The sequence below is a fragment of the Phocoena phocoena genome, chromosome 9, assembly GCF_963924675.1.
Source record: "Phocoena phocoena chromosome 9, mPhoPho1.1, whole genome shotgun sequence".
In the NCBI taxonomy this organism is placed as follows: Eukaryota; Metazoa; Chordata; class Mammalia; order Artiodactyla; family Phocoenidae; genus Phocoena; species Phocoena phocoena.
In genome coordinates this window covers 31558409-31570420 of record NC_089227.1, presented here as the reverse complement: position 1 = coordinate 31570420, position 12012 = coordinate 31558409, and the positions used below count along the sequence as shown (strand labels likewise).

Below are 12012 nucleotides of genomic sequence, written 5' to 3'. Positions count from 1 at the left end.
GATTAACAGTCAAATAAATGGATGTTTTTTGAAACAAAACAAGACAACAGATTGCAACAAAACAGGCAATTAGACCAAACCGTCAAATTTAACTTCTACAGGACACCTTTCATATTAAAGGCTCAAAGTGTTAATTCCTCAACGCCTCTGTCAATTAGCCCGCATCTTTGGGCTTGCAAAGCACTTTTATCATCTTATTCCTTATTCTCAGAACAATACAGACAGCTCCTCAGCCTGCTCTGTGTCTGACACCACCTGGAACACGGCAGGATACAGCAAAACATTTACGAAACTAAACTGTCAAATTGCAAATGGTGACTGGACAGATGCGTTGGCCTGTTTGTTCACAGCTGATGAGGAAGACGTGCCTCAGACCAGGGCTTCCCAAATTGGTGTTTAGTAGGAGTCAGTCCCCTGGGGCATCTTGTTGACGTGCAGACTCTGATGCAGTGTGGCTGGGTGCAGCCTCCGAGCCCTCATTTCTAACCGGCTGCCGGGTGATGCCGGTGACCCAGCCCCACCTTCTCGTTGGGAAGGGCTCGGTCTTGGGGAGGTGCAGGGCTGAGTGGATATGCTAAAACACGGTCCCGCCGTGACTGCTGTCATGTGTAGTTATTACTGAATAATCAGGCTCCCGTGCTCGGAGCAAGCTACCGTTTCGGGGGCACACGATCTCTTTCTACCCCCATCTCCAATTTAACAAGTTATGTTTTGAATCGCTTTCAACAATCCATCTGCACCAGGCAAAACATCACTGGGGTAAGGATGAACACTATCACTAACACCACCAAAGCAAACAAAATGAGGTAAGCTGCCGCTGCCGTTAACTCACACCCCCTTGACTTGCGGACCAGATCAGCAACAATCCATTTTAAATACCTAAACCTCCAGGACCGAGGGGAGAGCAGTGGAGAAATCAGAGATGCCTGGAAGGGAGGAATGTGAACACCCACGGCAGTTCTTACTCCCCGTGTATTTTCAGTCTTGTACTGAATCCAGCAACTGTTCCGAGTACATGCAGATCTAACTAGCGTTGCCGTACTTGACAGGAACATTGTGATATGGAGGTGACTGGCTCCAAGGCCAATGTGATTGCCATAACAAAACATTAATTTTACTAATCTCTGAAGTTGAAAATTCGCTTTCTCTTGGCCTCCTTCTGTCTCCGGTTACATTTTTAGTAATTAATTCATAGTATAGTGCAGAGAGAACCCTCATCTCAAATGTCAGTGGGGCAGTGGTATTTACACACTTACATGAAGCCTCAAAAAACTAGTATGATTTTTCCTATAGTACCAAATAAATGGAAAACATTTCACAGTTGCGAAAGTAATCCTCATGGGGTACATGGAGAACGCTTTGCTCAGTTTACTACCAGACAAATGAAAATGACCCAGCCTAGGCAATCATATTAGCACTTTGTCTCTAAACCCAGAGCATTCATCAGTCCTTAGATTATAAAAGAAATGAGGTTCTGGCCTGATCACCTGGAATCTGAAATAGGACAACTCATGCTCTCTCCACATTCTACTCCCACTAAACCCTAGGCATGTTCTTACTTGGATGGATGGTTCTTTTCCATGAACCTGATTAATGTACATCTCCCAATTCTTTTTCAATCTATATCCAATCAGAAACAAAACTGAGAACAAGGACAGATCCTACATACAGCCTCATGTGGGGACTGGAATGAATCCTATGAGCCTGCTGACAACTAAACCCAAAGACTTACACAGGCAGACCTCATTTTATTGCATTTTCATTTACTGTACTTTACAGATACCAAGTTTACAAATTCAAGGTTTGTGGCAACCCTGCATTTAGCAAGTCTATCGGTGCCAATTTTTCCAATGGCATTCGTTCACTTTGTGTCTCTGTGTCTCATTTTTGGTACTTATCACAATATTTCAAACCCTCCACCAACAGAAAAGATGAGGACCTGCTGAAGGCTCAGATAACGGTTAGCAAGTTTTAGGAATATTTTCAAAATTAAGGCATGTATATTGTTTTCAGATAAAGCTATTGCACACTTAACAGACTAGAGTGTAAACATAACTGTTGTAGGCACTGGGAAGCAGAGTAACTCATTTGACTCACTTTATCGTGGTATTTGCTTTACTTCAGTGGTCTGGAACCAAGCCTGCAGTATCTCTGAGGGATGCCCATACATGCAGTGTCAGTTTAAAAAAAAAGGGGGGGGGGGGAAATTAGGCTTGTCTAAAGTTGACACCACCATCTATTTTTTAAAAAGGCGGGGGGAGCTCTACGTGAAGTAATCCAACAATCACCACAGCCCGTCTTCCAGCCTGTTGCATCTGCTTGGCCTAGGCTCTAAACCAGTGGTTTTTCAGACCCTGGGCTGTGAATTCCTTATGGGAGGGTGGGGCAGTGACCTTTGAGCTTTCTCAAGAGGTTCACAATTCCATATACACAAAAGCATTGTTTGTCAACAGAATAAATCATATCTAACCTATGCCGAATGTGTCAAAACTTACGGAAATACTGTGATTAATTAACATGGGATTTTAAAGTGTTAATTCATTATAGTTCTCTCATCTCCACTACACAGTTGGTCAATGGTGCCAAGATAACCGATTCTGCCAAATTTTTTTTTATCAGAAAGAAGTTGTTGGCATGAGATAGTTGCTGACAGGGAAGGGACACGAAGAAATGATCTAGGGTGTGAAAACTCCCTAAAGCTTGATGTGGATGTAGTTACATAAGTGTGTGTAATGACTAAAAATTCATCAAGCTGTACCCTTAAGATTTGTGCATTTTACTGTATGTAAACTATGCTTCAGAAAAAAGGATGGGGGCTCATCTTACTCAAATAGGTTGGGAACCACTATCCCCAAAAGCCAGCCCATGATGGAATTTTTCCCATCTGTGGCGAATGGAAAAAAAGAAAATGACTGTAATGAGTTTGTGATAAAGGTAAATTTAGTTAACTTAAAGAAATGTCTTTATTCTGAGACCCTTTCCTACTTTTTTTGTTATCATTTATTCTGAGTACTCTCCCTATTCTTTATGGTATTGTAATCTTCCAGTTGTAATCTCCCTATCTTCAGACCAGGAGTCCAACTGTGAAACACTCGGCTAAGTTTAATTAAGAGAAAAGTCACCATACCACCAGTATCCCAAATAGACACTTCAAACAAACCAACCCTCCTACTACTGATAACTGCCCATCTCTCTGTGATCAAGGTTATGACTTTAACATGTTTTGGGGTTTTTTTCTCAAGGAGAATTTCTGACAAGGGGTTAGGAAACTGTGTTACCTGTAAAATCCCTTGAGGTTCACCCTGTCCTTTATCAGGTCAGCTGCCTGAACGATGATAATATTCCTCAGTGCTCTTCCTGCACAAGAAGAATTCTCTCCATAAATCTACACGGAAAAGACAAACACTCACTGAGAATTCAGAACAATGATGTGACAATTTGTGAGCTGCCAATGACATACTATATAGAAAAAGTTATGGCCAAGTCCCTCAGCTTAAAACACTTAACTGCTTTAACTATAAATAATTCCCTTTTACAGAGTTTCCAGGGCAAAATACCTGTTTTTTTAGATACAATGTTTGTACCAATACAGCAAATTGAAGAATATTTATATATGAACTCTGCCATATTGATAAATGCATACTTGTAAATGTCTTGGAAGCTGGGAAAATAATTTTTTCCTATCTAGCAAGCATCTCGCACCATGACACAATTTAATAGCAGGCTTCCGTGCTTTGCTTTTAAGCTTCACTCGACTGCAGAGTTTACAGTTAATGCCAAGCATCCTGGTTTCATCTACTTCACAATTCCATCTAGCAGATAAAAATTTCATATAGCTTCTTTTTTTAATCTTCTGATTTGTCCATATGCATCTCTGATTCTTGGAGGATGAAGCAGGGTATTCCTCAGATCTGGAGAGGTCTATGTCCCACTTTATAAACTACCTCCTTTTTCTATAATTGGCAGCTTCGTCCACAGGGCAATGTTGCTTCACAAAGGAAGCTAAATGAAAATGAACCGTCTAAGTAAAGGCTCATGAAAGTGAAGATATATTGAGGGTACATGCTAACATCTGTTTACTTGTTTCTTGCTGAACTCTTTTTGCACCTACAAGATATTTTATGTCTTCTCCCAAGGCAAACAAATCGATAATATATTGACTATAACTTGATCCGGAACACTTCAACCCCATCCTTACACTCCCTTAATTTTCCTGTAATCACCTCCTAAACACAACCTAAGAAGAAAATGTGAAGGACAGGAAATGATTTATTTTTAACATGTTAAATCTATTAAAAAAAGAAAAAACGACTTAAGTCCGATAACAGAAAGTATTACCATAAAAGAGGTATGAGTCAGCTGACACTTGACTAGTCCTGACAATGTACCAGTATTCATTCACTCAGTCATTCAAAAAACACTGAGCAGCTATCAGGTCCCATTCCAGATGCTGGCGATGCAGTAGTGAGCAAAGCCAAAACGGTCCTGCCCTCACAAAGCTCACAGTCTCCTGTTATTCTAAAATATGCAACCCTGTCAGCTGATTTTTTTTTTTTTTAACATAACGTAATGAAGGCATCCCCACCTTGTTTCAATGAGCATTCGGAGATATTCCACTATTAGATAACAATAAATATAAATAAGCCCCTTTTACACAAAGTTTTCAGAGTAAAATATCCAGTATTTTTAAAATACAGCATTTCTATCATACAGCAAATTGAAAATATTTATATTATATATGAACTCTGCCATGTTCATAATGCATTCATGTAGAGGACTTGGAAAATGGGAGAAAAATTTTGTCCTATCCATGACACAAGCATCAGAACATTTCAAACACCTTCGGCCGTGTCATCCCAGGTGAAGGAGACGGCATGATCAGGAGCAAAGGGAAGAATCACTGTTTCAGAAAATGCTGTAAGAGAGATAAGAATCATACCTGGGAAGGAGTAGGTTCAAGGTATGGATTGGAAATTCTTCTTGATAGAGTCTACATGAAAAGAAAGAAAAGGGGAAAATTAGAACCAAACAGAAAGCTTTGTACTATGAGGACACAATATATGCGACCGTGGCAGGCCCAGCAGTTGTCTAAGCCAAAAAAATGTCATGGGCCATGGAGGATGAACATCTTTATTCTCACTCAGTGTAAATATCTGGTCAACATTCATCCCAATGGGACAGGATATTCCATGGGAACGGTTCCCAATCTACAGAGCGCAACTTTAAAAAGTGCAACAGAAAAACAAGGATGTTTGTATATGTATCACTTTGTTCTCAGTGTGATTTTGATCCCATTTCTCCTTTCCCTTCTATTTCCACTCTCACCAACCCGAGCTCCAGCTCTCATCCCTGCACACCTGGACTGCTGTTTCGGCTTTTCAGTGGATTTCCCTGGGCTCCAGTCACGCCCCCTCAGGCCATCCTGCAAACCTCAACTGAACAGAAGTCCCTATATAGCCCCTCAACTGATAGTAGGTCCCTTCTTGCTTGTCAGTCCGAACCCCCAGCCTGCCCCTCTGGGCCCCCCACAGTCTGCCTCCAACAGATTTCTATTCTCCTTCTACCTCTGTACATGGCTTCTTTGACTCAACATGAGATCTGGTCATCAGAAGAAGCTGCGATTCATACCTGCCTCTGCTCACACCGTCCTCCACAACCGAAAGCCCTCCGTCTTCCCTGCTACACCCCTGAACCCCACTGAAGTCCGGGTCTGTGCAGTCACCTGTTGGGTGAAGCTCCGCCCACCCACCCCAGTCCACTGCAGTTTGTCCCTCTGGGAGCTCTTTGTTTTCTGACTATTTATATGGCGGCTCCTGGGTGCTCTGCAGCACTGGCTATCTTTCTATGTGTGCATTTACCCCCAAAGAATCCATACGCTCCTTGAGGCAGTGCTGGCAGCTCAACCTGCTTTGCTTTCACAGCCTCTAGCACACAACCTCACACACACAAAATGTTTATTTTTCTATTCATTTATTACAGATATTTATATCTCTGCATCAACTGAGTATTTGCTCAGTGATTTGAATTGTAGGAGCTTATTTTTCCTACCTAACAATCCAGTAAGCAGCACCATCACCCACATGTGTAGAAGCGCAATAGAAAACTATTATCATTTCCCGTTGCGGTTTAGGAAAAGGAACAGAGAAATGAACACTTACTGAGCTTCCAACCTATGTTTAAAAGCTCTTTACCGCTATTCCCAAGCTTTCTGTCTTTTGAGATCCCATAGTTTTTAGTCCGCCGCGTCCACTTCTTAGAATCGCTTACAAAACATACCCTGCCACTCACTGCCTTCCAGCGTCTGAACCTTCTACCAAACTTTAAGCTAAGACAGAATTCTCATTCAGCCCCTTGCCCACTCCACACAGCTCCCATATTACTTCTAATTAAACTGAAACAAATATACAGACTCTTTATCCAGGAATGCCAATTGGTACACGCTGCTAAAGATTTGCAGTGGCTTCCAAGAAAAAAAAGAAAGGTTTAAGATAGGCCATTTTTAATTGCTATGTGTTAAAATAAAACACCCACTCACCCCTTCTGGTCTAGTCTATACACATTCCCAACCGGCCCTTCCTAGGCCTTCTGTCTTCTGAGCCTAGGCATTGTATTCACTTACTGAAATACTGAAGTTTAAAATTTGCATCTATACCAGATTTATAACTTGAAGATGAATCATCATGATAAGTGATTTTTTTTTTCCCTAAACAGCCTTTTAAAAGTCAATATGGCAGACCAGAATGACAATCTTTATTACTCATCTAATTGCCTAAATCAGCTCAGAAAAGCAACTACTTCACATAATCTAGTTAAAAAGAAAGCTTCCAGGTAGAAACAAGCTCTAAAGAATTAGGCGGGGGCACTTTCACAGAAGAAAGCAGAAAGGCTTCCTTTCTCTCTGCCGCCAGCCCAAATCTGGCTGTCTCGCACAATTCCACTTCACAGAAACTTCCCGGTGGATGGCTTGTTACAAAAGATTGGTAAGGTGAGTCAATAAAGCCATGGGGTCCTTCCATGCCGACTAGATAACAGTGTTAGATAAGCTCCTAGCCCACAGGGGATCGACCAGAGCAACCCAACAGGAACTGCCTTTTACAGGACACAATACCTAGATTTGTTGTCAGAAACTCCTGCGAAGCCCGCTCTTAACTGGCCCCGAGGGAGCTGTGTTTCCTGAATGCTCCAGGACAGCAGCTCTCAAACTCACCTGAGCCGGGGAAGCTCAGCGCTCTCTGTACCACTCCGGAAAGGACTGATCTGTTCAACTTAAAATAACTACCGTAACTGTACTTTTTTTTGAGACCACTTTACGTTAGCTGTTGGTATTGACTAAAAATAGCAAGTGCCAAAGACTTAAAGAAAAAAGAACATGGAGGAACTGACCATCCATTACCTCATTTTTCATAGATACTGTGAAAGGATTGTTACATAATTTTACTGGGGAAACACCATGGGCCAACTTACACGAATCTGAGAATGACTGCTCGGAAGAACCTCACAGACTGCTCTCCCAACATTTCCCTGAAAGAGTAGCACAAGGACACCCTTGAAGATGCACCCCTCGCCATTCAATATTCTTTCCCTCATACTCAATTACTCAGCTGTTTTCATCCCATCTTGGACTCCCTCGGTTTTGTTTCTCCTCTCAGCATTTCAGGGCTTCATCTCATCACTCTTGTGGCAACTAACTTCCGTTCCTTTCCCTTATGAAGCACCTACTGATCTCCTTGCCAGGTACAGTGGCAGCTCCAGAAACAGACATGTGAACAAGACCATCCTCTAACTTAGAAATCATTTATCAGAAGACACGGGATCTCAAGAACATTTTAAATAAATCAGGAAGAACATTTCTTCTTCCTAATTTCCTATCAATTTACTCTATAATCTTGGATGTCTGGTCCAATTGATGCAGGTGTCCTCTTTTAAATGGCTCTCACCATGATATCTCAAATATAAAGCCCAGATGAAATGATTCTTTTTCCCCCTTTATTTCCAATTTCCTAGAATTACTTAAGCTAGATGCAATGATTCTTTCATGAAGGACTTATATGGACCATAGAGAGAAGACTAGTAACAGTACAAATGAAATTAGATTTTAATGCAAATTTATTTCTTCTCCTCTCCAATTTAATGAACCATAGAAAATGATTCCATAAATGACTCCGTGCAAACCTCATATTTTAAACATGTGTTAGAAAATTGCAACCCTTTAATATTCACAAATGAACTTCCAGAAAAAATTTATAATAAATTTTATTTACTCAGAAGGATAACTCAGAGTAAACTCAGAAGGCTTTACTCAGAAAGATAACTGGTTAGCAATCATATATTACTTTCATTTTTTTTTAAAGTTAGGGGTCCACTAAAGTTAGATGCTAATAGTCTCTGAGGCTGGGTCTGAACCAAAAATGGAACTTATTTCAGAGTCATTGGAAATATCGTGCTAAACTATATGGTAGACTTAAGGCAAATTTTTAAATCAGCTTTTAAAGGACATGCCTTAATGCTCTCCTTGGATTGAATTAAAATACTTAGGCTACAAGGGAAGAGAGAAAGGAAAGGAAAAAGAATGAATCACTTCAGTCACCAGAGAAGTATGACCTGCTTTGTTAAAATAGGAACCAACAAGAACTACCAAATCTGTTGATAACTTGAGAATTCAGTTCACAACACAACTTGCTGTCACCTTCAGCCATTGTCCTTTACCCACTCTGGGTGACCAAGTAGAAATGAACATGTTAAAGTGGAATAAGTGTACTTAGATTTCTTATCATTCTAAGAAGCCAAAAGTCTCCGTAAGTATCTAGAGGGCCCATGTGTTAAGAGACCATGCACTAAAACAATTAAGGCTGTGATCCAGTAGGCTGTGCAGTAGAGTTCTAAGGCCTGGGCTGGGGAGAGAGGTCCTTTTTAAGCCCCAGCATACCCTTGCATCTCAGTCAAAAGTTGATCCAGGTGAAAAGGACAGAATCCCACTCAGCCAGGAAGTTGGCTTGAGAAGGACACGGTCATCACAAGTTCGGCATAATGCAAACTGGAGACACGAGTCGAGTGCTGATGTGGAAGCACAGGGCCGGGCACCACAACTCTTTCTGCATCAGGCCCAACCATTCCTTGAGGCTGCAAGGGATGTGCTCCCAAAGTCAGTCACAGCCACAAAGGCCACTGTAACAATATCTTCTCAACACAGCCTGGCCAAACCGAAGTCAATGATATTCTCAAAATCAGAGTTTTCCACTGCCCTGTGATGTGTTAAAAAACAGAATGAAAGGGAAGGCGGCAGAAATGCTTACTGAGCACCTCCTTGGTCTTAAGCACTTTCCCACATTAGGAGCTGCACCCACCTATTCATACATCTACAGACAAGAGCCCTGAGGTTCAGAGAAATTAAGGAATTTACTTAAGGCCCCAGAGCTGGGAGTTACACAGCCAGGGCTGGAAGAATATTGTGATTGATTCCGAAGTCACCACTCTACCGTAACATGCTGTTTGTTACTAAGTAATAAATGAGTTTCTGCTGTGTGCTAGAGATTGTACTGAATATTTTACATGCAATATATTGCTTAATTTTTGAAAAACTATGAGGTTTTAATCCCATTTTACAGATGACAAAACTAGACTTAAAGAGGTTAAGAAATTCACCCGAGTTTGCAGCCCAAGCCTGTCTTTAGTTACTTCAGCATACATTTATCTTATAACATGGAATGTACTGATTTAAGAATCACATGACAAACAAGTGCCGATAACTGCATAAAGATGTCACAGATAGCTGTCTCTGCTAGATCCAGAAGTTCGCAACCCTGGAGGTAAATTAGAACCATCTGGGAAACTGAAGAAATAATCAAACAGGAGCTCAGGTCCATAGAATTAGAACCTATAGGAGAGGGACCTGCGTGGGTTTTTTCCAAGCCCTTCGATGTAGTTTTAACGTGCACCCCGGTCTGAGAAAAACTATAAAAACCAGTGGTGGGAATTGGCAATTTGAACCTCTCATCATCCGCCTGCTGCTCTGTAGTTTGACGCACTCCTCAAGTGATCCGAACACAGCAGAGGTGCAAGCCATCCGAACAGCCCTGGGCTCTGAGTCTGAGCTTCTAAGTCTGGCTTGTGTAGAACAAAGAGCCAGTGTCTCAGGAAATCCCACCTTGCACCTGTTCTCTGGTGTGTGTTTTCTATCCACCCCATCCCAGACACAGCCCTAAACCAAGGAACCTCACGTCCCCAGAGCGGCATCGTACCTACATACCTTCTGAAAGGACATCCCCTTTTAACGACATCCATAGCATTAGACTTAATTTTTACTTCCTACTGCTAAAGGACTCTCTTCTAGTATAAACATGTTTGCCCCACTTAAAAGCTAAAGGAGAAAATTAAAGTGGGGCTTAGGAATACTTATAAATGTTTCACAATCTTGCCTGCCTAGGGAGACAGATTGGCAACAACCAGCAGCTTCTGGGAAAATATATACAATAGGTACCACAGAAACAAACCCCAAAGTGTCATCAACGTGGTTCTATTCATTCCTTGGGCAAGTATCTTTCTTCTCTGCGTTTATAAACAAGAGAATGATTTTGCCTAGCCGGGTGGGCTTCCTTGGTTAATGCAATCACAGAAAAACCTTTACGGTTTAGGCATCAAGTGACTGAAGATTTTTGGGTCAACAGTTAAATTGTCAGCTTACTTATCTCCACGTGTCACTGAATCCCCCTACTTGCGGTAAAATCAACCTGCCCGGTCACACCTGGACTCTAGCATGAACCCTTTCCACAGCAGCCAACGTGAAGAAGCTCCCACTGGCCAAATATGGGACGATTTGAGCAGTAAAACAATGAAAGTATTGCATTAAACCAGTAGGATAAATACCCATGAGTCCATACTGATATAAATCATTGAATTAAAAAACTGGGCTGGGGGAGGGGTGGGGAGACAGCTCTTCCTTATAGAATTCTTTCAATTACTAAATGCAACGAAAGGAGGCAAAGAGAATATCAACATTAGGCAAAGAACACAGTACTAAATGTTACAGGCAAGAATCATCGATGGATGCCAAAATTAGTGAACAAAAGTATGGCGAGATACAGGATATCTGCATAGTGTCAAAGTGTCTCCCCACAAGCTATTAAGGAATACTGAGGAAAAAATAGTAACCTTTCAGTGGAGCTTCGCAGACACCTCCTTAACTAAGTGATAAAACTTATCACCAACCATGAGACTTGACAACACTTGCCTGCTGATACGATACCCTGAGAAAGGCACTTTTAGGGTATTTTTGTCAAAATGCATACCTGAATTTAATGAGACACATCAGACAACTCCAAGTTGAGGGACATTCTTCAACATAGCTAGCTTGTGCTCTGCAAAAACTGTCAGTCTTGAAAGAGTAAGAAAAACTGAGGGTCCCCAGATTGGAGGAGAACAAAGGAAACTGACAAGGAAAGGCAATGTGACCCTGAGTGTGATCCTGGACTAGGATAAAGACCTTAGTAGGACAGCTGGCAGAAAGTGAACGAGGTCTGTATTTCAGTTACTTGAGTGTCAATGCTGGTACTGTGTATCAAGTGCACTGTGGTTATATAAAATGTTAACATTTGGGGAAGCTGGGTGATGGTTATAAGGCAAAGTCTCTGTATTATTTGTACGTTTAAGTCTGAAATTATTTCAAAACGTAAAGTTCAAAAAAATAAAAGCCTCCTGGGCTTCCCTGGTGGCACAGTGGTTGAGATTCCGCCTGCCGATGCAGGGGACACGGATTCATGCCCTGGTCCGGGAAGATCCCACATGCCGCAGAGCGGCTGGGCCCGTGAGCCATGGCCGCTGGGCCTGCGCGTCCGGAGCCTGTGCTCCGCAGCGGGAGAGGCCACAGCAGTGAGAGGCCCACGTACCGCAAAAAAATAAATAAATAAAAATAAAAGCCTCCTTCCTCCCTACAAATAAATCCTCAAAAAAATTCAAAATACAGCATGTAAAAGCTGCTCTCACTGTAACATTATCATCCTGGCTACCCAACAGAAT

At 41.7% G+C, this 12012-nt stretch overlaps 1 protein-coding gene across 1 annotated transcript in view; it reads right to left on the bottom strand.

Annotated features, from left to right (window-relative positions):
• The window catches only part of RAPGEF5 (Rap guanine nucleotide exchange factor 5), a 215333-nt gene that overhangs the window by 170629 nt on the left and 32692 nt on the right, over window positions 1–12012 (bottom strand). Inside the window, exons 2-3 of the mRNA XM_065883983.1 lie at window positions 4940–4990; window positions 3279–3385 (exon numbers count right to left, since the gene is read on the bottom strand). Coding sequence (XP_065740055.1) covers window positions 3279–3385; window positions 4940–4990 — 158 coding nt within the window. The remainder of the gene's footprint in view (window positions 1–3278; window positions 3386–4939; window positions 4991–12012) is intronic.